This window comes from Ambystoma mexicanum, chromosome 14, assembly GCF_040938575.1.
Source record: "Ambystoma mexicanum isolate Mex_15411 chromosome 14, UKY_AmexF1_1, whole genome shotgun sequence".
In the NCBI taxonomy this organism is placed as follows: Eukaryota; Metazoa; Chordata; class Amphibia; order Caudata; family Ambystomatidae; genus Ambystoma; species Ambystoma mexicanum.
The window spans coordinates 550,175,848-550,202,752 of record NC_090940.1 but is presented as its reverse complement, the minus strand read 5'-3'; the positions used below and the strand labels follow the sequence as shown (position 1 = coordinate 550,202,752).

The window sequence follows — 26,905 nt, the reverse complement described above, 5'->3', positions numbered from 1 at the left end:
GCATGGTGCAGGGTGTCCTTCCCAACCTGTGTGGTGTATAATGCCCTGGTCTCTGCGGTATTTCCAAGCCCCTGGTCCCTCTAGATCCTCTCAGATCTCGTAGACCATCGTCTAGCCTAGGTCTGCAAGGCACGTCTGCCCTCCAGCTAGTCTTTTTCCAGACCAAACAAAGAGAACTATTTTATACTGTCTGAGCTCAGTGTTTGCTCCCTACTTGGCTATGGTGATCATGTGATTCTCTGCTGTTATCTGACTGGGAGTGGGGATTTGTAGGCCAGAATGGAGGGGGAGGCTTCTGAGTAAGAGTAACTATCATCCAAAGGATTCATTATCATCATCTGCAGTTGTTCTTGTAAGGCACAGTTCTAAAACAAGTTTCCCTCTTGCCACTAGTACATTGCTAGAATAGAAAAACAACTACATAATTTACATGAAAAAACACTTTATTTCATAGATTTTCCACATTTCAACATAAATGACAGACAGAAACATCATCCCTCTTGGGAACTGCCTCATAGAATTAGCTAGAATTAGCCAGTGTGATAACTACCTTATAAAATAAAGACAAAATAGATTGCAAAATGTCACCACCGACAATCAATTACAACAGTGCAATAGGTGCTACAGTAACGGGCGCAGGAATACGCAGAATGGGATCGATGTAATGCAGTCTTGCCGAAGTGAACGTGGCTCACGCAGAGCAGCCACCCTTAAATACTGAATTGGGAACAGGGTTTTCGGTTAATCGTGGAGCTGTGCCATACCTTTACCACCCAGTTTATGTGTCAGCAGATGCAGTATTTGCACAAATGAAGGGGTGCTCAAGAAATTACAATACTTGAAACGTTGCACTGAAGATGCTTTTTCCACACAAAATACTCTCAGAAAACTTTGATCAGCTTCAGCCTGTGTTATGAAAGAGCAAACATTTCAGCGGTCACCAGGGGATTCAGTTCCTCTAACCGAAAGAAATGGCAGGCAAGGCAAACACCAATTCTAATATATTTTCCATATTGTAACAACATTATATATACTGGGAAACAGAGTTCTCACTATCCTGGCAGTGCTTATGGCTCAAGATCATGGGTTGAATTGAATCTCAGGTGTGTAGTGACAGAAAGGGATCATGATACACTGAGATCTGCACAATGTTGTTATGATCATTGACAAACCACGGTTTGGTCGGTCAAAGATTACCACATGTTTTACTTGGTATTTACCATGTCTTCCCTCCAGGTATTGCTTCGTACACTGTACGAAACCAGCTAGTGGCCTCAAGTGCAGGTACCTCTGGTAACTCCATTTATCAGTGCCACTGGCAGATTAACCCAAGGGACCATTTCTTGAAACCCTGTGGAATAGTAGGTCACTGGTGTAGAGGGACTGAGAGAGAGAAATATGTGCTTTCACGTTTTCAAAATGCAGCCAATCCAACGACACCGAAAACAGATATTTGCGTCATAAGACAAGTTCACAGTTTGACAGTTAGAAAGCAAGTTATGCACTGTGTGAATACAGGTGACCTTCCAGACATCTAATCACGTGACAAATTGCCTTTCAAGAATCCTGTCACAATGTGTGCAATTGCGTTTAAGGTCAAATGTGTTGCTAAATCTTTGCATGCTCAGTTCTTTGGGTGTTTTTGAAGCAGGATGGGAGGAGCGATAAATACCATCAATGTCTTCATGACAACGGTGTTCTGGTTGTAAGGCAGGATCCGAGGCAACAGTCACTGTAGTTGAAATACAATACTACATTTCAATTATGTAACCACACGGATGCAAGTCAAATGAAATATGCATCTGTTGCTGTTTAGATAGGAACGTTCCTCTTCATTGTCTTTTAAAATCTGTTTTATGTAATATATTCAAATGGGTGTGTGTGTCAAGGTCACCTAGTAATTTCCCATAGAGTAGGGCTGGAGAACGTTAAGGTATATGGGGGAGCCTTCCGCACCGTGAGGCACCCCTGGGAGGATCCCTCATTTTCCCAAGTACTTCTGGGATGATTTCAGGGGCACAGTTAAGGACCAAAAAAGGGTAAATAGACCCCAGGTATGTCAGGGGGAAATAACCATTATGTATAAGGAGGACAAGGCTGCATCTTTATTTTCAGTGAGTAACTTGTGTGCCGAAAGAGAGAAAAAACAGAGGAATTCAAACGCTGAAGCAGTTTTACATTTTCAACGGTGGCAAGAGAGTTCTCAGATTTGCAGGTACCTCGGTGTAGGACCGTGCACGGAGTGGGAGCAACTGATCAGACCATGCCTGGTGTAATATCTCTGGCATGAACCCGGACTCGAAGGTGATCAGATTATCAGAAATCTCATGGAGAACTAAAATCACTGGCAGTGAATGATAGCGCTTCATGAAGTGCTGACAGGGAGGAGAGAGAGACACATACAGGCTGACACTTTGGGTCCACAGGCCACGCATGCCCCTCTGAATCCAACATGGAGGACAGGGTATTTAACACCTAAAGCTGCGGGAGCCGGTCCACAGGCCAATCCTCATTCATAAAATATGCCCATCACCTGCAGGTTGCCATGTCCACAAGCCACAGTATTGGTGTGAGGTGGTACCATTAGGCAGTGTCCAATTTTGGGAAATAAAGCCAATGGGGAAACAGACCACTGAATCAGAACACTCTTTGACACCAGCCTTTTACCAGCCTTTTACAAAACAGTGGTATAAAAGGAGGTGTAAACCTCCGGGCTGTTGGGTGATAGGACAGCGTTCTTGCGAGAGATGGGTGCTGTAGTGAGGAGAGTTGGTAAAGGAGTACAAGGAGAGGAGAACCAACATTGGCAAAGACAAGAAGGCTAAATAGGGAGAGTAAGATCATTTAGAAGTCATAGAGGAACCAGTATCAGCGAACCAGTGTTGGGTAAGCCAAAAGAGTAAACCAGGAGCAGGGAGATGGAGTAAGAATTTGGGAAAAGTCAGATTAAAAGGATAGGGTAGATGAAGAGGCCTTTTGATCTGTGACTGGCAGGAAGCTCACCCTAACATCCCTAAGGCACTTTGATTAAAAATATCTGGGAGATATTCTACTGACCTTGGAGATAGTTGTGAGGCACCCAACCCAAATAAAGCCTTACGTACACTTGAAAAATGAGGTAAGCAGGAGTAACAGCCTACCCACAATTAAACAAAAGGGGGTGATGCCTACCAGCCTTATCTTCTGCGAAGGCCCTAGGCAAGAGGGGCCCCACACAGGCCATGCTCAGATAGCTGATGTGTTGGCACAGTCTTGCCCTCTAATGCAGGCCCAAGACACCAACCACAACCTCACCAAAAGTGGATATCAAAACCAAGACTACAGACTTGACAATAGATGGCACCACGACAAAGACAGTATCATTGTGAAAAGAAGACTGTTTGGACACTGACGACCTTACTACTGAGAACCTTATCCTGGACAGACACCCAGGAATTGCTTTAATCTTAGACTATGCATGGAGTCTGGATCTTTGGTCCTTTAGACAAGGCCCTTTCATGAACTTTAGATTAATCCGGAACACTTGCATTGTTTTGTTTACATGTCTTGCCTTTGTGTTGCATACTCTTTCTGCAGGCCATTCTCCAACGCCACCCGAGGACCAGTCAGGCACAGTCCCAAGCTGAGAGAACCACTGAGGTGATCTCTAGTGCTTAAAAGGGAGAAACTTTGGCAGTGGACAGCCCTTTTTTGGAGCTGAGAAAACATTCGGAAAAAACAGAAATCCCAAGGAAAAGTCTGAAATGTAAAGCCCTTACAAACAAGTAATGATGTTCAGCAATAAGTACTTTATGAGAAAAAAAACAACACTCACAGAGGCACTTATTCAGTAAACACACTCCAGAATAGTGAGTGGTTTCTGCAATTTCTTGTGTTAACACATCATATTGTGATGATTACTATATGTAAGGGGTTAATTGTAAAATACGATTTTCATAGCTCCCCACTTGGAATGTAAGATCTCCTGCTGATAAGGGTTTGGTTATCCCCAGTAGGCATAAGACATTTTACACTTCATGGCCTTCTTGATTGAAAAATGTAATTGTACAATATGCAATACTTCTCCTAACACTATAGGTCTTGAGTAAAAGTCATTAATTGTTCCCTTTGCTACATCATGCATACCATGCAGGTTGGCACTCGAAATGATACCGAGAAAAACGACCCTTGAAATAATCTTGTCAATAGTGATATGTATCCAACAAATATATCACTACCAATAATATTAGCAAAACAATAATATCACGCCATAAACCAACATTTTGTAAAGATCACCATTCCAAACTTACCCCAGAATATTCAGTTAATGAAGTTAGAATTTTATAGCAACACAGTTCTATAATATCTGGAAAATACCTTTTGGCATTTATTAATGACATGTTTCAATAGAGATATTTTGCTTTGGAACCATTACCATGACAATATAATTGCTGGTGATATTGTGGTAATATACAAGCTGGGAATATGTTGCTGCATAAAACCACACAAGTGCAAGAATTGAGGACGCATGGCAAGATATATGCCAGAGGTGACCACCATTCTCGCAAAGGATGCCTTTGTGGTGCTTAAATCATATGTGGCAGGTATAGGCTTGTCCCTGGGTTAAGTGCTGGGTATTATTAATGTGTAAATGTTACATCATGTGCCTCCATTTGGTTGTTTTGACTAATTCTAGACCCATACTGTAACACTGTATGGCAATGCCCGTTAATTTCCCTTCAAAGACTTCTCCATTAATACTATGATTTTGGTGTCAATAGCACCTTAACACCGTTTAAGGCTTTGCCACGCCTTATATTTGCTGTTACTCTGCTGCCAAATTGGCAGAGCCTTCATGTAGCAGATATTGACATGAAGCCCTGCCCTGGATTAATTAACATCTTGGAATAAACAGTTCTCCTGTAAGAATGCTCGTTACAACTTACTTCCTGTATCCATCACTCAGGGGATTGGGTGTTAGTACAGACCAAAGAGAAGATGACAGAACTTGGTACCTTTTGTAATCAGAGAGTCCCTTAGTGATTCGGTTTGGTGTGGCAAGGACCACTGCAGGCAGCCCATCCTGGTCACAAATAGTCTCCCTCTGCTACACGACTTCTAGGCTGAAGAGACGTGTTCATTATTTTGTATGTCACCTACATGTTTAAGAACGGAATAAATCTGACTTTGACAAGACTATATATAATCAAAACATTTGCATTAGTTTTGCGGTTGTCAAATATATATTCTCTACAACTGCACTGAGGCGGAAGAGCAGCGTGACACTCTTCTGTTTGTGAATGAATCTTTTTCATGCCAAGGAACAATGGGACCACTCTACTATAGACTACATTTCAAGATTGCCCTCAGGATGATGGGTGGTACACAGAAGGCATCAATCCGGATATTAAATTAGGATATGTGTACAGTGTCTAAAGGAAAAAAAAACAATCTGTTCTGGGATTGTCCTCAGGTCAAGGGCATGGTTTAACTTGGTATACTTGGGACAACAATACGTTTTGTGATCAAGGCGCATGCTGCTAAACTATATACCCGAATACTTTCTATTATCAAACTCCCTAAATGATCAATTTGAAAATAAAAATATGAAAATATGGGGGAAACCTCCTCCTCGGACGCTTGCAGTACAAAATACACATTCTCTATTAACATCTACAAAGCACAGGCTTCCTGGTTACTCCTCACCGGGTAATCTCAACCCAGAATCAATGCACAAATAGAGAGTAAGTGCACATTTTAACTGAGATGCAGCCACTTTGAGCTCCAAAGTTTCAACATGAAACCTCTAATTTATATCATAAACTAAAGTCTCTGTAATTTGAAACATAACACATCATTCAAAGATGTTGAACATTCAAATTTGTTTCACCCTATTTAAAGTTGGCCAGTGTGATAAAGCTGACACACTTTGAAAGTGATAAAGTTTGTGAGTGGATTTTGCAAACAAAGATATTATTCTTAGTTTGTTCACAGAGCCCATGCAGCTGGGTGTCCTTCTTCTGTGACATTTTGCATTTCTATGCTGTCAGGACTTTCATTCTTGGGTGAAACTCCTCCACAATGGGCGTCACACCTTTGAATTCTGTAAGGAACTGAAAACATCCCAATTTCTCTCTAGCAGAAAATCTTATTAAATAAAGAAATTGCACAACACAACTAGTAAAGCTCATTACACTCTCCCCCATGTAGGCACAATTCCCATTAAAGCAACACATTATAAAAGTTGTTAAAACATTTGTTTTTAAATGGCACTACTTGTTAAAAGCTTCCACACGTACAACCTTTAAAACATTGGCCTTGTTTTTTTTAAAAAAGTTATAAAAATATGTATAACTTTTTAGTAAACAAAACAATGGGAGCATTTTTTTTAAGTTACAAAAGTTATGTATAACTTGTTGAGTAACAATACAAACTCGTTTTAAGAAATGAAAATCATTGATCTTGGTTGTTACATAGGTAGAAATATTTTGGTCAAGTTTTAAAGAAACAGTTTTTTCAAAACTGTAAGTTGATGACGTGCGAACTAATTCCCAACTTCTTTAAGGTTAAAAAGTTGTTTTTAACAATTTAGCAAATAACAACATGTTTTTAACAACCCTCAACATTTATAAGTAACATTTTGTAAATGTTTTTCTCACAACATTTTAACAGCCAACATTTTTTTTAAATGTTAGAACAGTTATTTGGAAGTTTTGCAAAGAGTTAGAATTGGTAATAAGAATGCTACCAACGTTCTTAAGAGGTTTGAAAAAGTACATTCTTTTAAATTAATAATATCTAAAATATCTAAAAGATATTTATGATTCAATTCCACTTCCTGGTAAAAGAGAACACTCATCTCTCACCAGGAACAATCCCGCCTGCAGGATGCATATTCTCTGTGCAACATCCAGTTTGTTTCTCTGTGGAGTGCAAACTTGCTAAATTCTGCCTTGTTTCCTCTTTCAGGGAGTGACAAAACACCCACCTTTAACAATTTGTAGATTACCATATGGAATATATATATATATATTTATATATATATACATACACATACACGTTACAGTGCACACAGCTGTGCTGTGATGCCAAGTAGATTCAGTGCAGGTGGACTCCCAACGTGACCTGGCTGGCATATTGAACAGTGCTTTGATCATACTGTACACAAAGGGTAAGCGACATTTCCGTCAGTGGATACTGACTCTCTGAGTCTCCATTTCACAGCCTTGGTCTTCAGATCAGGACTTAAAGCGGGTTAGCACACCTTATGAGGTCAGATCTGCTTCTTGGTGAGTTGTAACACACAGCACGTGAGCATATTAGTTGAGGGAGAAAGGCAACAAATGGAATTACTGAAAGGTTCAGAGGAAAACAAACAGAATACACCAACAGTATCACTGATAGTCATTTCATGGTAGGAGGAACCGGGCAGGGGTAACCAATACGTGCCCAATTACCCGCAGTTGAGTTCCTCACCAGCAACCTCTATCTCAGGTTTTACTCGACAGTCAAAGAGTGAATGTTTTTCTCCAGCACCTGTTGATATCACTAATCACTTGATTTATGCCACAAAGGCCAGTATCTCTCTGAGCTACTGCATGGTGCACTCCTTGGGATTGTCAACATCATCAACCTCAAGATCCAAGCTCTTTTTCTGCTCAATCTCCACCTGAAAAGCAAAAAGGCAATAATTGAAATAACAATGACCTCTTAGCCAAATCCAATTACTGTCTGGTGTGCTACAACACCAATATCATACAATTATGAGATTGTTTTGCAAAGAACATGCCAATAACAAGGATATCTGCATAACTATCTCTCCATGCCTGCCACTATGAATCTGTTTACTCACCTGTCTCCCTATTTATCCCTATGCAGTGCAGGCTGTTTAAAAAAACAGACATTTAAAAAGCAACACTTGATATTGCAGAAATTATACCTTTATAAGGTTTACTCAACTGTGTCTGCTAGCTTTCAAGACCGCATGGGTCTCGTCCTCAGGCATGAATGACAAACAATGTGCCCAGTTAGCATGTACGTGCAATCATCAATTATTGTAAAGGATGGCTGTGTGCTTTACACCATGAGGAGTACATAGACAGTCTGGGCTTTTGCAATAGATTTACTGTTAAGGTCACGCAAATAACTGAATAGAAAAATCATCAACTGCCTTGATAAAGCACATACATTCAACTCAAATGCCTATGAATAGCACTGGTTCTTTAACCTTTAAAAATGTAATAATAAAATACATTTTTCTACCGGTGCCTTTGGGGTCACTTTGAACCATAAGGAGGTGGCAGGCAAATCTGGTTTGTGCACATGCCTGGTCTAATGATTTTAGGCCCGCTTTTTTGCTACAGAAATATCTAAATTAGATTTATCATTAACATTCATGCAAGCATGAAATCGCAGTGGTAGCAACAGAAACAAGTTAATTCTATTACATGCCAAGTTGTGGTATATGTAGGTTATAAAAGCGAATAATAGTCCCAATTGTGGCTCATTGGCACTGTCAAGCTGACAGACGGCATACGTTCATGCTAAACAGCAGAAAAAGAAACAGAAACTCAGGGCATAAGTTACTTTCTGAATACTAAGTGACCTGTAGCAGACTGTGGGACCAAAGTGATAGCTTGAGAGCAGACAGGGAAGCAAAGGAGCTGGGGTGTAGTGTGTGGATATGTGAGTGTAGGAAAACACGAGAGGTGATGGCTGGAAGGTTTACAATTAATCTTAACCCCTCGCCTTGCTCTGGACAGCCCTCCAGACTATCGTTCTTCGTCTGCCAAACCATTACACAAGGGGAAAGACCACAGGCAATATCAGGCTTGGTTCCACCACAAAAGGGACCGTCCAGTCTTCCAGCCATCACCTCTTTGTTTTGCTGTCTGAGTGTAGGGGCATGGGATTTGTTGGGGCATTGCATGATTCACTGACCAATACAGGATTTACAAAGATTGTGAGTGGCCGGAAAACAAGCATGTGGAGATCACATGCACACTTTTTGACCGTAGAGAGGAATAATTTTGGAAAGGAATTCAGTGACCGAGCCATACATAACAATGCAAAGGGAACTGAAAGCTATCTGCTGGGCTAAGGAGATAGTGAATAGATCTGATGGCAGGGGTGAAGTGGTCTGCAAACGAGGACAAGATGCAAGCCACAAGGGTAGCCAAAGTGGGACAAATCTAAGACTTCATCTGCATTTCCACTTTAAGGGCAGGCTATCTAAGGGGAAAGCCACTGAATGATTCTAAAGAAGTAGACTCCTCCCATGCCAACATCAATGACTTGTGCAATCAGTGAAAGTTCTTGATTAAAGGTTATAGCTGCATTTTGCCAATGATGGTACCAGGCTGGGAAAATACACAAGATCATCTTATCAGAGAGTGGGACTGCAATTACTCAGGCTTGATCACACAACAGAGGTTATAGTGTTTTAACTTGCACTCAAATCACAAAATGTGCACTTATCACAAGATAGTGATAATTGACTCTTGGTGAGTGAGAAGGGAGTAGTTTCTTACCTGTAACTCCATTTCTCCAGCGTTGGTATCTTTCATGGATTCACATGCTTAGAATATTCCCCGTCGTCAGGCTGGGAACCCTCGGTATATTTATAAAGACCTTTCCTATAGGAAATATTTGACACTTCTGTGTCCTATCTATGTCGTTTTCGGGCTGTGTACGCCTGACCCAATAGGACGTAGGGATATAAATAGCCTTGCCCCTGCGGCTTCCTTCAGATTTTAACCCCCAAAGTAGAGGGAACATATAGAGTTTGCATTCAGGGGAGGCCGGCGGGCACATGTGAATCCATGAAAGATACCAATGCTGGAGAAATGGAGTTACAGGTAAGAAACTACTCCCTTCTCCAGCATTGGATCTTTCATGGATTCACATGCTTAGAATAGATTATACAGCAGTACCCCAAAAATGGAGGTGTGCAATGTAAACTAACGCTATCTAAGCCACATGTGCAGTTGGGTATACGAAAAAAACCCATCAAGGTACATTGACACTAATTAAACATATGGCATAATGACAAGAGTATGTATACCCTTATATGGGGCTTACCTTACTGAAACAGATGCTGAAGGACCACTCGCCCCATCTGCATATCTGCCGCATGTTGTTGCTCTAGGCAATAATGCCGAGTAAATGTATGCGTAACTGGAGGGACTGCTCAAAGTTAGTGGTAGGACTTAGGAGCTGTAGAGATTGGAAACAAAGGGGTGGCGTCCTGCCACGTATATTTGCATACAGTAATATTTTATTTTTAATTACTGTGAGACTTTTCTTATTTCACATATTACATATCCTAGAAACTGTGAAGTTGTGCTGTCTGCAGTACAGAGGTACAAGAGAATGATACAGAAAAACACATGTGACTCTTAGCTTGTTTATTCAGCTAATATCACAAAATATAAAAAAATTGGAAATGAATTACCCATGATATTACGATAGTTTTTTAGAACAACACTTTTCTAGCAATTTAGTGTACATATAAAAGTGGGAGTCTGTATACAGTAGAATAAAGCCACAATGCAGAACTCTCATAGCATAGACTTGAAGGTGCCTAAAAAACTTAGTACATAAAGTCAGTGCAATAAGCATATATAGTAGGGCACAAACAGTATCACATTTGTAGACATCACTTTTTTACAAACATCATCCCAATACTGATTTCAAATAGTATATTGGATGTCTTTCAAAGAGGAGAAAACCAAGTCTTTGGGCACCTTCAAGTCTATGCTATGAGAGTTCTGCATTGTGGCTTTATTCTACTGTATACAGACTCCCACTTTTATATGTACACTAAATCATCATGGGTAATTCATTTCCAATTTTTTATATTTTGTGATATTAGCTGAATAAACAAGCTAAGAGTCACATGTGTTTTTCTGTATCATTCTCTTGTACCTCTGTACTGCAGACAGCACAACTTCACAGTTTCTAGGATATGTAATATGTGAAATAAGAAAAGTCTCACAGTAATTAAAAATAAAATATTACTGTATGCAAATATACGTGGCAGGACGCCACCCCTTTGTTTCCAAAGAGTAAATGTATGCAGCACCGACCATGATGCCACTTGACAGATGTCCACCAATGGAATTCCAGCCTATAACGCCGCCGATGACGAGGTGGATCTTGTTGAATGAGCTTTTGGGCGTCTTTCCAATGGTTTTCCTGCTTTAGAGTGACAAAAAGCAATAGTCGACGACACCCAGCGGGCCAGTCCTTGCTTAGAGATCTGTTTCCCCTTCACCGAAGGTCCATAAACTACAAACAGTTGCCTTGAACGTCTAAAACCTCGAGTACGATTGAGATAGAACTTCAAATCTTTACATCCAACGTGTGGAGAGTTTTCTCCGCCGCAGAAGAAGCTGTTGCAAAAAATGTTGGAAGAACAATAGAAGAATGTTTGTGGAATGTCATTGGTACTTTAGGAATGAAGTGAGGATTGGTTGCTAATACTACCTTGTCTTTGAAAAACCGCAGGTATGGGGTATCAATGACCAATGCCTGTAATTCCGAAAGCCTTCTTGATGACGTAATGGCCACTAAAAAGGGCATTTTCCATGACAAAAACTTCAACGATGACGATGACATCGGCTCGAACGGAGCCTTCATTAGTGCTGACAGTACTAGATTGAGGCTCCAGTTTGGTGGAAATTTCTTAGCTGGCGGTAAAGTTAAAAAAAGGCCTTTCAGTAAATGCTTTACTAGTCGATCGCTGAAAAGAGGTGTTGAATGTCTTTTTCGAGTAAATCTCGAGATGGCCGCTAAATGAACTTTAATAGAGGAAAAGGCCAATCCTTGCTCCGCCAAGTGCAATAAATATGGCAGAATCTGCTCTGCTCCGATGTTCAAGGGGTCTACCCCCAGATGATCCCTGCACCATACACAGAATCTTTTCCATTTACCTGCATATGAAGTGTTCGTAGACGGAGCTTGTGCTGCCTGTAAAATTAATTGAAACTCTGAGGGAATGTTCAAGTCCCTGAACTCGGAGAAGTCAGGAGCCAGCCCGTCAGGTTGAGGGAGTCTGGATCGTGGTGTCAAACCGCTCTTTTGCCTTGAGATAGAAGGTTCGAAATCTTCTGGAACCTCACTGGCTCCGCTATTGACAGTTGCAGTAGATCTGAGAACCACGACTGTCTCGCCCAATAAGGAGTCACCACAATTACCTGACATGGGTACTTGTGAATCCACTGGAGTGTCCGCCGGATGAGTGGAAACAGAGGAAACACGTAAGCAAACTTGTTCGTCCACGGGAAGGAGAACGCCTCCCCCATCGATCCGGGCTGTGGCCACCTGCTTGCGAACCGTGCACACTTCTTGTTCTCTCGGGTCGCGAACAGATCCAGGGATGGATGACCCCATTTTCTGAAGACTTTTGCTAGCTGACAATCGTCCATTTCCCATTCGTGCAGTTGGTTCAATTCCCTGCTGAGTGAATCTGCCTGTATATTCTTTACCCTTGGAAGATGGTAAGCCATTATGGTGATATTCTGTTCGAGGGCCCAATGCCATATTTTTTGAGCTTCACTCGAGAGCGTCCTGGACCGTGTGCCCCCTTGCTTCCTGAGATAGAACATCGTTGTTGTATTGTCCGTTAGTAGTCTGGCAACCGATGCTCGTATGCTTGGCAGGAAGGACTTCAGAGCCCAACGTACCGCTCTTAACTCCAGCACGTTGATGTGAAGAGTAGACTCTGCTGGGGACCATTAACCTTAAACCTGCAGGGGCCCCAGATGAGCTCCCCATCCTTTCAGCGATGCATCCGTCACTACCGTTGCTTGAAAATCCGGTTCCTGCAGGGGCATACCCTTTGTCAGGTTGATAGAGAGCTGCCACCACTGAAGTGCCCGCAAAAGATCGTGATTGATGCTCAACTTGTCCGACCATAGACCTCGACTCTGGGACCACCGTTCTGCTAGAAACTCCTGTATCAGCCTCATGAAGAGAAGGCAATTGTTCACCAATGGGATACAAGATGCTAAGGCCCCTAGCAGTGACATGTATTTTCTAACTGACACCCTGGTGCCCACTTTCCATTCCTTTGCCTTTTGAGTCAGTTTCTGAATTCTTTCCACGGAGGGCCTCACTAGCCCTGATTGAGTTTGGAACTCCACGCCCAGAAATACTAATTTCTCGAAGTTGATCGCAAACCCCAAGCGTTTCAGAAGTTGCATGGTGGCCTTTAGGCTTGCTTGAGTTATGCTCGATGACAAGCCTCTTATCAGCCAATCGTCCAGATACGAGTAAACATGATGACCTTTCCTTCGTAGCCACGCTGCCACTGGAGCCAAACACTTTGTGAACGTCTTGGGAGACGACTTTAATCCGAAAGGAAGTACTTTGAACTGGTAATGGTTCCAACCGACTACAAACCTCAGAAATGTTCTGTGTTGTCGATGCACAGGTATATGAAAATATGCGTCTTGTAGATCTAGCGACGCCAGAAAATCTCCCTGCTGTACTGATCGGATGACCTCCTGAAGCGTAAGCATCTTCAACTTTAAACTTTTTAGGGTCTTGTTGAGGGCCCGAAGGTCCAGAATGGGTTGCCACTTGCCGTTGGGTTTTTTGACCACGAAGTAACGAGAGTAAACTCCCTGGCCTCTCTCGGCCACTGGAACAAATTCTATAGCCCCTTTCTGCAGCATAGGCTTCACTTCCTGATGTAATATGCGAAGATGGGGTTGCGCCGAATACACAGGTGGAATTTGTGACGGCGTTTCCTTGAACTGCAGAGAGTGGCCTAATTTTATCGTGTCCAATACCGAGCGGTCAGTTGTTCTACTTTTCCATTCTTCGACGCGACGGGCCACCCTTCCTCCCAGAACGTCCTGTAACATGTCATTGTTGTGACTTTGACTGCCTGTCTTTTGCTGACGATGAATATCCTCTTCTTCTCGAAGCCTGATAGTTTTGGCCCCTTTGCGTTGCATGGACCGCACGTCTATAACCTTGGGAGGCGTATGATGGCCTGCTGAAGTTTCGATCTCTAGATGCAGTAAAACAGGAATTTCCTGATGCTCTGCAGAAGGGACGAAAAGATCGAAAAGCTCTTCCACTTTGCAGGGCTCCTAGTGTCCTATCCGTATCCTCTTTCATACCTTTCAAGGCCTCATCCACTTTCTCTCCGAACAGTTGGTCACCCTCACACGGCATATCGAGTACCTTGTACTCGACTTCCGGTCTGAAGTTAGTAGATTTCAGCCAGGCTTGCATTCTCAAAACCACTCCATTGTTTATTTGCTTAAATCCAGACTCCACCAAATCCACAGCAATGTTAATTGAGTGGTTTGACGCTTCTTCTCCCTCACGGACCAGCAACATGGCCGACTTTCTATGTTCTTCAGGAAGGTGTTCTAGGATAGGGGCCAAACGATGCCACATCTCCCTGTCAAACCTTGCCATAATTGCCAGCGAGTTAGCTGCTTTAACCGTCGTCGATCCTACGGATAGGACCTTTTTGCCAAACGCGTCCTGTCTTCTAGCCTCGTTAACCAGAGGGGAAGAACATTTGTGCTGCGATCTGGCCTCCCTAGCCGCTGCAGCCGACACTACTGACTCTGGAGAAGGTTGAGCGGTCAAGCATTTAGACGTAGGGTCTGGAGCCTTGAATTTCTTCTCCAACCTACCCTTTATTGCTGGTTCTGAAAATGGATGGCGCATGGTCCTCAAACCTTCTTGCCAGACGTGGTCTAGAATGGGAACTGAGAAGACTAACTTCCTTCTTTTCCCCATATGGTCGACCAAGAAGCACTCCTTTTCTTCTTCAGGGCTCAGACCAAACTCAATACAGGCTTTGCCCATCACCGCGTTAAAGGCGCCGATGTTGTCCGGTGGTGATGGTTGAGCCGGGCTTCTAGGTGCCTCCATCTACGCTTCCGAATCCCATGTATGATCCCTCGAAGGGGATGAGGATACCTCTGAAAAAGAATCTCTAGGTTCCGACTCTGAATCTTGTAACTCCCCTTCTTCCGGGTATGAGGTTGGTGGTTCCTCGCTCACTGGACGGGAGGCTGGATTTTCCGTAACCCACGTAGAAGGACCCGGTTCGTTGTCGGCATCCCCGAAGGTGCGTCTACGAGGGGTAACTTCTCATCCAACCTCTTCAGAAGAGATTGTAGAGTGGACAACACTTGCAAGGATAATATAGATTGAGGGTTCAATAAAGACGACAAAGCCGAGACATTTTGCCCCCCCCAATCCCAGATCTGCTGGAACCACGATCTGTTCTCGATCCTCCTCCATGGATGATATTGAGAAGGCTGCCTCCGGCTGTAGTTAGGTCTCTGGCCGAACTGCATCGTACACCTCTGGCTGCCACGCCCTTTGTGGCTCCACCGTCGACGATGTCAATGTGGATACGTCTATCGTCGCTATTGTATTCACCAGGGCCACTACAGGCGTTACCTGCGTCGACGGTAACACTCTCGCCAACGACGGAGTCTCCGTAGACGATGGTGTAGGCTGTGACGCAGACTCTTTTGGCGATCCCGCCTTTTTTTAGCCAGATTTATGCCTTGTCGAGCCTCTACTCGAGGACGACCTGTGATGGTCGTCTGAGGAGGAGGTTTTCAAAGGATCTTTCCCTTTTTTTGACGAAGATGAAGAAGAAGACTTTCCATGATGGCGATCTTGTCCATGTTTCGATGAGGATTCCTTTGCCTGATCTTTTTCTGAAGGGCGTTTCTCCATAGAACACGGTTTCTTCGGAGGAGGCTCCGCTGACACCGACCGGCGATGGGATTCTGCCTTGGATGACTTGGGCCTGGATGCCAGGCTGCGCGCCGATCCTACCTCCGATGAAGGATAGGTTCCTTCATTTAGCCACGTCACCAGGCGTCTATTCCTATCATTTAGAGTCTTCTGTGAGAAGCCTCTGCAGATCTCACAACTGTCCACCGAGTGATGAGGGTGCAGACAGTATAAAGCCCATCTCCTTCATAGACTTTTTTCATTCCACTCGTGGCACACGGGCGGAATAACGCCTTTCCGGACATTTGCACGAAAAACTCTCAAGAGTAAAATTTAACCTTGTACAGAAGTAGAAACAAACACGAGGTGCTCCCGCTACTTTGGAGACGGTTGAAATCTGAAGGGAGCCACGGGGACGGGGCTATTTATATCCCTACGTCCTATTGGGTCAGGCGTACAAAGCCCGAAAAATAACAGATAGGACACAGAAGTGTCGAAATTTTTCCTATAGGAAAGGTCTTTATAAATATACTGAGGGTTCCCAGCCTGACGATGGGGAATATTCTAAGCATGTGAATCCATGAAAGATCCAATGCTGGAGAAATGGTGTTGTGTATGTGTGGAGAATTGAAGAAGTGACTTTTTTTTCCCAACTTTATTTAATAAAAATATACAATACAATTTAATAACCTCAAAAATATCAGAGTGAGAACAAGCAAAAGATCACACTATATACAGCAATTCATTGAAATGTAAATTACACACTAAGTTAACAGCAATTTAAAGAATAAAAGGAAATCATAGATCATCCCCACCCACCCACCCCCAAACAAGACAGAACACCACAAGACAAAACTACAAAACCAACAACAACACAAAACAAGCACCCCTACCTACCCCCCAGTCTCTAAATCCATTGACAGAAAAAACATAAACTACACCTCAACCAAAAAGATCACGAAATGACCCCCCCTCTCCTCATATTCAACTTCCCTATGATGCCGAATTGCCCGAGTCTTCTCATACCAAGAGAGCGTACGCATATCCGCCACCCAATTTCACAATGCAGCTTCTTCCTAGACTTCCACACCTTCATTATCTGTTTTATGGCCATCAGCAATGCCCTATCAATCTAATACGAACAGTCCCACAGCTCCACACTCCAACCATCATTTGAAAGGAAAATCACTGATAAAAAGGTATGAGGCAATAACATACCAGTTACCATATCAATGCAATCTATAACCTCTCTCCAAAAGTCAACCACCCTACTACATTCCCAGAGCATATGCAAATAAGTCCCTCTCAAGCTTCCACACCCCCAGCATAAGTCCATATCAGCCAAACCTCTCCCTTTCAACCTCACCGGTGTCCAGTAAATGCGTCCCAAAAGACGTTGGTGAATATATCTCAGGTTTAAGTCAACCTTGGCCCTCACTGAAGCCCTCCAGCTATTGTCCCACAACTTCTCAGAAAGGTCAGTTCCCAACTCGCACACCCACTTCATTCGCAACTAGTCTCAGGAATTCCTCATATAGTCCTGCAAAGGCATCAACTGAACATACGAAGAAACCACCTTAGGAGATATAGCAAAAATCTCACAAACACGAGGACCACTACTCAAAGGTTCACTCAACATTCGCATTCTTTCTACAAGTAACTGCTCTAAAATCCCATATCTACCCAATTCTCTGTTATGCAACCCATAACAATGAACCAATTCTCCAAACGGAACTATCCCTCGCCCCCTCCAAACATTTCCAATCTTCAAAATGCCCCTATTTGCCCAACCCCTCCAATTAAGCATTTTATTGTTAATCAGTAGGCCTGGATTCAACCAAATAGAAGGCGAGTCATACAAGTACAAGGATTGTCCACACCCCAAAATCCAAGTAACCAAAGCCGACTTTGAAACCACTAAAACTTCCAATGTGGCACCAGAATTCGCCAATCTCCCATAAGAATATAAACAATTCAAGGAGAAAGGATACAGCAGTTCCCTTTCTATTAAAAGCCAATATGGGTCCGATGCCTGCCTTTCTTTAAAATAATAAGAAGCCTTCTTTAATAAAAAGCCCCTACAATAATTCTCCAATACCGGATAAACAAACCCCCCATCTTTAACTGTACGCACCAAAATATACCTTGGAATTTTCAGTTTGTTACCCTTCCCCCATAGGAAGTCCATGAAAATCCTATTGATGTTCTGGAGCATTCTTTTAGTGAAATGAAGAGGAAGTGATTGCATAAAATATAGGACCTTTGGAAACAACATCATCTTGATAGCATTGATCCTCGCCCAAATACTTAAAGTTAACATTTCCCATCTCTGTATATTCTTCAGCAAAATGTCCTTCAATTTGTCCACATTGTATTCCACCGTTCTCTTCACATCATGCACCAAAAAGACTCCCAAATATTTTACCGAGACATCCACCCATTGGCAATTCCAATCCAATAGCCTCCTATTATGCCTTGCTCGAAGTTTGCAACTAGGCATTTTTAAACTGCTGCAGTCACCCATAAATCAATGAATAACATGCATGCTCTTAAGTTTGTAATACCAGGATCACCTGAAGAAGAGAATTTGACAGTCTGAATGGCACCATTACTGCCCTACCAGGCACATTAGACACTAATAAGGTAAACAAGCAGTCAAGTAAAGATATTGAAAAAAAGGGTAGAAGGATGAAATGCACATGTGGGTACAGAAATATGATTGAATGGTTGGAATGTGATGGCAGCATAGAGCTTTGGAGAGACAGTTGAATAAGAAGAAAAGTAGCGTACAGAGCGGTATAAAAGTGCAGCATTGTCCCAGTTATCAACTTCCATCCAAAGAACCTCAATAAGAGAGAAAACAAAAGATCTTGGTTATCTAGTTGATTTGCTGGTGGAAAGCCCATCACAGAGAAGTAAAGAAGGTGGATGTCTTGAAAGAGTTGGACTAATGTTTAGCTGGGTTTAGCAGGGGTTTATTCAGCAGAGAGGAGATTGGAGCAGTTTTGAAGGAGGCTTAGAAGTATCCATTGATACCTTATTTGTTAGTAGTTTGCTTCAGAGGTATTTGTATTGTTTATGAAGAGGGTGCCATTTTGAGTAGAACTCACTTTCAAAGTAGGCAATAACAGAGAGAAGAGACAGTCCTAGTGTAAGGTGCCCTTACACAAGAGCATTGCTGGACTCGATGGGGTATACCAACGGGTGAAGAGTTATGAGTGGGAGCATAAACAAGGTACAGGGACTGGAGGACATTACAATATTTCTACATCTTCAACCATGGCGCAGGAAAAGCATTAGGACATTATCAGTCGACAGAAAGTCAGGGAGAGGGTGTTAGAAGCATATGGCAGGTTGGTCTTCAAAGGTGCTGTATTAAACATATTCTCAGTAAACATAAAGAAAGACTGGACACAGAATAAAACGTAATATCTATTAAATTAAATTACTTCATTGTGATTGATTTGCCAAAGTTGCTTTCTGTGAGATCCAGGGTTCACCCTCCTCTCCCCTTCTCCCAGATCAATAATTGTCACTGTTTCAGTCTTCTATCATCTCAAGATTCCCCAAGTAATAATTAAGTCTGCAATCAGAGAATTCTGTCTCTTGGGATACTACTTGTGGCGCTGCCCGATGACGGGCGCGCACGCGGCGGCGTGACGTTGCACGCCGTCGCATGCAGTTTAAATAAACGGGGCGTTTCCCGGCCGCATCAGAGCGACCGGGAAGCCCGAACCAAGACAGACGTGTCGGTCCATGTTCTTGGAGCCGGGGCTTGCGGCGAAGCGCACGGGGGGCGCCAGTCACCCTCAACAGTGGCGACGAGGATGGGATAACGATGCCCGGGCCCGGCGGTGACAATTTGAACAATTTTTCTCATCGGAACGAGGTCGAAGGACAGACTTCGTTTCATGCCGCGGGTAGTGCGTTTGCCCACGCGGCTGGTGGCCATTTTGTGTAACGGCTGTGGGACTTCAAGGAGCTCCGGTTTGGGCCCTGAAACGACCCCAGGCCTAATTTTTGGACGTTTCAGTAGCTAACAGCTACATCTACACGGAGGTGTGCATGTTTGGTGCATTAACTTAATTTTGGGTTTACTACGTCGAGTGGAAGCTAGGAGAAGGCCTATCTTGACTGGGCCTGCTGCATCCAGTCACTATCTTGCTACCAATTTTTGGAAAACCGAAAGGCATCCTGTTTTTTTCGTCCCCTTCATCATCATCCTGGTGAACCCATCTGTCTTTATCCTCTTCATCATCGCAGAGGTGGCAGGACTCACTGCATCCTGGGGTGGTCCATGCTGAGAGTCACTGTGGGCTGAAGACTTGAGTTGCAGCCCCGATCAGCCTCATGGGGGTGCCTGTGCGCACAAGCTCATGAGTGAAACCGAAGACCAGGACGGAGCACACGGTGTGGCGGCGCAGTTTCATCCTCGTGCACCAGTGGCCCTGCAGGGTCTTCTACCCCCAATGCAGCAACCAGCAGCTCCAGGAGACGGTCAGGCAGCGGTTCCCGCCCCTGAGCCCCCAGTTCAACCTGCTGTTGCTCCTGGTGCTCAGCTGGCAGCGCCTGCCATGGCGCAGGTGCGTGCGCATGCTGCCCTGCAGCCCATCCCCGAATTTGATGTGTCGGGCCCACCATCCAGCCTGGGGCCCCGATGGAGAAGGTGGGTGGACCGCCTGGACATGTATTTCAGGGCTGCGCAAGTAGTTGATGATGACACCAAGCTGGCCACGATGTTGTACTCGGCAGGGCCCTCTGTCCAGGAGATTTTCGAATCATTGCCACAAGGGAATGGAACCTATGATCATGCAAAGGCCGCCCTCCAGGCATACTTTTTACCCCTGGCCAACGCGGACTATGAGCGATTCGTGATGCTCTCTGCCAAGCTAAAGGATGATGAGACTCTGGACACGTTCTACCGGCGCCTGAGGCGTCTGTCGCTCGCCTGCGCCTGGGGCGATGCGGAGGACATGATCAGGACCATGCTCATCCAGGCGTGCTCATCAGGCAAGCTCAGGCGCCAAGTGCTGAGGGAGCCGGGAATAACGCTCCAGCGCATCCTTGAGCTGGGAAGGAGCCACGAGGTGTCAGAGGCGAGAGCGGCAAGAATGGAAGCCGGGTCACGCCCCATAAAGACTGAAGAGATCTGCGCGATGTGGCGAGGGGGAAGAGGAGCTAGGAGGTATGGCGGTGGCACACAGGACAGAGCTGGGAGGGCAGGAGAGATTTGCAAAAAATGCGGATACGACCTGCCTCACCCAGCGGAGTGCCCTGCAGCTGGAAAGACATGTGGACGATGCGGCTTGCCAGACCACTTCTCAAGAGTGTGTAGGGCGGCTTTTCCTGTGCTGGTGCCAAGGGGTCAGGGCCGAGAAGTCGCCACTCGCCAGGGTCGGCCATCCAATGTTGCCCAGGTAGACCAGGGCGAGGAGGAAGCTCAGGCGGAAGAAGCAGAGGAGGAAGATGAAGAGAACATTTTCTTCGTATCAAGTGTGGAGCTCCTAAGAGGCAGAAATCGACGACAACCCAGGTGCGTGGTTGATGTGAACCAGTCTCCGGTCCCTGTACTCGTGGACACAGGGGCATCGGTGAACGTCATGGCCCGAGAACATTACAACGCCATGGATCGCCGCCCAGGCTGGTCACGCCAAAGGCCCGCATCTTTGCGTTTGGTGGCGTGGAGCCCATCCCTCTGGACGGGGCCTTTGTGGCAAACGTGGAACACGATGGCTCCCACATCACAGCCCGCTTCTACGTGACGCCAGTGAGTAAGAACACCTTGCTAAGTTGTGCAGCGGCGGAGGCTCTCGGCATCGTAAGCTTCGCGTACTCCGTCTACCTGGAGGACATTAATGACTTGCTAGAGAAGCATTAGGCCCTATTCAAGGGGATTGGGCAGATGGTCGGAGAGCCGGTACGGCTGCACATAGACGAGTCGGTACAGACGGTGGCCCTCAAACATCGGAGGGTACCTTTCCACCTCCGTGAGCAGGTAGACAAAGAACTGGACAGCCTCGTCGATCTAGACATCATCGAGAAGGTGGAGGGACCGACTCCCTGGGTGTCCCCCATAGTGGTGGCAAGGAAACTCAAGCAACCGGGCGCAGTCAGAATCTGCGTAGACATGAGAATCCCCAACAGGGCCATCAGGAGAGAGAGGCACCTCACACCGACACTGGATGACATCATCGCGGAGGTGCATGGTGCTCGATTCTTCTCGAAGCTAGACCTCAGGGCCGGATATCATCAGGTCGTCCTCCACCCCGACTCAAGGTACATTACCACCTTCACCACGCATCGGGGACTGTATCGCTACAAGAGGTTGAGTTTTGGGGTGTCTTCGGCCGCGGAAGTATTCCAGAATATCATTCGGGGTGCCCTGGCCGACCTCGAGGGCGTCCTAAACATAAGCGACGACATTCTGGTCTTCGCGAGGACCGAGGTGGACCACCTGAGGCGTCTGGCGAAAACCTTCGAGAGGCTGCAGTCGCTGGGACTCACACTACATAAGGAGAAGTGCGAATTTCTGCGCCCCTCCCTGGAGTTCTTCGGGTTTGTGTTCAAGGAAGGGGGGGTGTCGCCTGACCCCAGGAAGGTACTGGACATACAGAAGGCCCAACCACCGGAATCTGTGTCGGAGGTGCGAAGCTTTTTGGGCATGGTCACATACTGTGGCCGGTTCATCAAGAACCTGGCGTCCAGGTCTGAGCCCCTCCGAGCCCTGACAAGGAAGGACACTGTCTGGAATTGGGGTCTGCTGGAACAGGCGGCCTTCGATGACATTAGGGGCGCCCTCAAGCCGAGGACACGATGTCATTCTTCGATCCCGCCCTACCATCGGAAATCATCGTCGATGCCAGCCCATTCGCCCTGGGGGCGGTGCTGACTCAGATTGACCGTGATGGCGGCGTCCGGCCAGTCGCATATGCCAGCAAGGCGCTGTCAGACGCCGAACAACGCTACTCGCAGATTGAGCGCGAGGCTCTGGCTGTGCTGTGGGGATGCCGCCATTTCCGGCTCTATGTACTTGGACGCCCGGTGACGGTGGTCACCGACCACAAACCGCTGCTGCCGATCCTAGCGGGGTCGTCATCCAAACCGCCGGCACGCATTGAGAGGTGGATGCTGGCTCTTCTAGAGTATGGGGTGACCCTGGTTTACCGGCCAGGGGTAAACAACGCGGCTGACTATCTGTCCAGACACCCCGGGCCGCCTGGAGAAGGAATTTGTGACGTCTGTGAGCAGGAAGCGGAGGAGCATGTTCAGGTCGTGGTGGAAGCTGCCACGCCGAATGCCATGCCGCACCAAGAGCTGGAGGCTGCGGCGGCACAGGATGAGTGCTTCAGAGTATTGAGGCAGTCCATGCAGCAGGGCTCCTGGAAGTCTGCGCTTGAGGCCCTGGCGGGACGCACTCAGGAGGCCCGGACGGCTCTTGAGCAACTGTGGAAGGCTCGTGAGGAACTGTCCTTCTCGGCGTCGGGCCTGCTGCTTCGGGGCGACCGGATTGTAGTTCCCCAATCCAAGGTGGGTGAGGTGATCGCGCTGGCACACCGGGGCCACCAAGGGGCTGCCAAGACCAAGGTCCGCCTCCGGATGAAGGTGTGGTTCCCCGAGCTGGAACGCAAGGTGGACGAGTTCGTGGCGGCCTGTGTCTGGTGCCAAGCAGCATCGCCCCTACAGCGGGAACCGGTCATCGAGGCAATGCCGAGAGGGACCCATCCGTGGGAGGTGGTTCATGCCGATTTTGGGTCCACCACCATGGGCTCCCACTTCCTGGTCCTGGTAGACGAGTACTCCCGCTACCCCGAGGTGGAGTTCGTCGAGTCCGTGGCGTTTGAACACGTGGTGGTGGCGGTGGAGAAAGTGTTTGCAGCTCACGGATTCCTGCACACGCTGTGTTCGGACAATGGGGCGCCTTTTCAGGGTGAGCGATTTGCTGAACTGATGGTGAGTTGCGGGGTTGTGCACCGGAAGATCATGCCCCTGTGGCCTCGAGCGAATGGGGAGGCAGAACGCCTGATGAGAACCCTCAATAAGACATTTAGAATTGCCCAAGGCCAGGGGCAGTCCCTACACAGGGCCCTGTACCAGTTCTTGAGAGTGTACCGCACCACACCACATGCGTCCACGGGAGTGGCCCCGGCAGAGGCAATGTTCAGGAGATGCCCGCGAGGGCTATTGCCGGAGGTCGGAGAACGGGAACCTGCGGTCATTGACGATCAACGGGTCGAGATGGACCGGCAAGCAAGGACGGAGCAGGAAAACGTGCGGAGGGGGCTTCGCCCCCAACAGCTGGAGCCGGGCGATGAGGTACTCATTCGCAATCGACACCCGCATGGGAAACTCTCCTTGCCATATGAGCCTGAGCCGCTGGATGTCGTGGCCGTCCGGGCTCCATGGTGACGGCGTCGGATGGACGATCGGAAGTGACGCGGAACGTGAGTTTCTTTAAAAAGATCAGAGACCCCAGGACTGACCCACCTCCTGATCCGGACCTGGGAGGAGCCCTGGAGCAAGAGGGAGATCCACCCTGCATGCCGGAGTCCCCAATGCGAGGTCCGCAGGCGGACCGATCACCCGTGCCGGAGGCGAGCAGGAGGTACCCCCAGAGGGCTGGGCGAGGGAAACCAGCTCGCCTCACTGATTACGTGCTGGGACAATTGGCTGAGGATCCAGAGGGTGAGAAAGCATAGTTAAGGGGATCCGGGTGGATGCTAATAAAGGGGTGCTCCTGGGACAGAGTTTGTGTGAGTTGTTTGTGTTGTCCCGTTATTATCATGACTTGTTTCCGTTGCAATGTTTTATAGTTTGCAGTGAAGAGTTAATGATGATTGTTGGTTCTCCCCGAAAAAGGAGGAGTGTGGCGCTGCCCGATGACGGGCGCGCACGCGGCGGCGTGACGTTGCACGCCGTCGCGTGCAGTTTAAATAAACGGGGCATTTCCCGGCCGCATCAGAGCGACCGGGAAGCCCGAACCAAGACAGACGTGTCGGTCCATGTTCTTGGAGCCGGGGCTTGCGGCGAAGCGCGCGGGGGGCGCCAGTCACCCTCAACACTACTAGCTACACTTCCCTTTCAATGTTTCACTCAGCAATTCCATCCATACCTGATATTATTTTGCAATTCAGAATGGTGTCTTGAACATATGCAGTCATTGTTCCATTGGCACAGTTTCTTGTTGTTTCCAAAATTCCAGGAATTACATCTCGTTTTTCCGATATCCGTCTCAGTGATTCTTCAGTCAACAGTAAAAGTCTATTCCTTCCAAGTTATTTCGATCTTGCGTATACTTTGCCAACAAACCTTTAACAGCATTTAGAGTCTTACCAAATTAGGCAGTTTGCAGTCTTTATACTGAGTACCTTCAACAACTCTTCCACTAGACATCGAGGCACTTCGTAGACTTGATACAGAATGTTTGTAATGACACTGACTTTGACAACGGAATACTTCATAGACTTTATACTGGATGTTCATTTACTCTTCTTTGCAATTATTGATCTCACTTTCCCTAGCTTTTTTCTAGCGTTCCGAATGCGTCTAGTATTTCTTGAAGGGACCACTGTATTGTAGCTCCCAACTTACATACAGCTTCCATTCTATCAGTTATTCTTTGACATGGCCTAGTTTTTACCTGCTTGTTAATGATTCATCCATCTTTTAGGATAGTCTGATCTACAAGTACCACCATGCATTATGTTTATTTTTGCTTACAATGATTTCATAACTTGGTGTAGCTTGTATCAGCATTTTAGTGTCAACGTCTTATTGAAAGGATGTTTCTACTTCCGGCCCCAACCTACAATTGTTTTTCTTGCTCACATACATTCTTGACTTGGCCTATATTTAACCAGCGTTTTTTCATTCAAGTCTCTTTTTATAAAAACATAGGCTTCATGTTCAAACATGTTATAGGTGTCCTCTCTCTCACACTGATTATTGGCTTGGCCTGGAGTTCAGCAACCTCTTATCATTTAAGCTTCATAGTGTGTTACCAGACTGCAAGTACCAAAATCTCAGTCTGTTTCTTTCTTGCTCAGAGTTCTAATTATGGGTTTCGACCAGTGGCTAATGTGGAGAATCCTGTACTTCCCCCACTAAAACCCTGCCTAAAGTCTCCTCCCAGGTGGACAGGAGAGGGCAGATGCTTCCTGATCCCAATCCAGGGGGTGGTGTACTGCGGGAGGATCACCTGGATGGAGACAAGGCCCAGGGAGGTGGGGAGATTTCGCAGGGTGAGACACAGTATTGCCTTGGAGAGGGATCCTCTTACCCCTGAGTTACAGGACGAAATGGCTTATTTTCATTTGTATATATTTCAACCTCCTGTTAAAATAGAAGGGTGTGATCCAACAAAGTGTTGTCTCCAAAGAACAGTTCTTTCATAACCCTAAAATCATATATCCTCCCCAATACCAATGGTATGCCAAAAGGGAAGACAGAACTATAGCCATCTCTGTACCATCTGTCTCTTAAATGGGTAAACCCTATAATTTCTCTTCCAATAACATCAGGGAAGGAAAACATATTCTTAAACCTTTTGAAGAAGTAAGAACACTGAATCCCTCAAGGACTGTGATGAGAAGAGGACTGGAGAGGCATGTAGGAGCCGAGGACAGGCAGACCTAATAGCTTTTGGCAAGGTAAGGCTATTAGTCCTAAAAGCCTGTACCTGATGCCAATTAACCCACCTGAGGGGAGTAAAGGACTGCAACAGGAAGAAGCAGTAGAAACAAGCTGGAGCAGGAGCTGGAAGCTCGGCAGTAGCAGCAGAAGAAGCAGAGCATGAGGCTGGCAGTTCACTAGGAAGTGTGACCACAGAAGTGACGCCGGAGCAGAGGAAGAGCAGATTTCACCTGCAGGCTCTGAGTTGGTCCTGTGCTCACAAACCCTGTTTGGCTGGGAAGCTGGATAAAGGAAGAATATCCATTATTGAGGCTGGATCAGAGACACCCGTGCAGCAGAGCAGTGTGTGTCCCAAGAGTGCCTGTCGCAGTAGACATTAAGTAGGAAGCAGAAGCTGCCTGCAGCCGCTGTGATCGTGGAGTTGGCGAAGGAAGCTCCGTACTCCAAATCACTTGGTATACCGTGCCAGTAACTGTAACCAGCTTAATTTACACTTGCATGCAAGTGACAGCGAGTAAAAGTTGTTTGCAGAAGTGGGAAGTCATCTTAACAAGGCAATTGTATAACAGGCTTA

At 46.0% G+C, this 26,905-nt stretch overlaps 1 protein-coding gene across 4 annotated transcripts in view; it reads right to left on the bottom strand.

Moving 5' to 3' along the window:
* Positions 1-425: 425 nt before the first annotated feature.
* Positions 426-26,905, bottom strand: part of STON2 (stonin 2) — a 991,146-nt gene continuing 964,666 nt past the window's right edge. For all 4 annotated transcript variants that reach the window (XM_069637853.1, XM_069637852.1, XM_069637854.1 and 1 more), the window contains one exon: positions 426-7,648. In XM_069637853.1, coding sequence (XP_069493954.1) covers positions 7,571-7,648 — 78 coding nt within the window. In that variant the 3' untranslated portion in view covers positions 426-7,570. The remainder of the gene's footprint in view (positions 7,649-26,905) is intronic.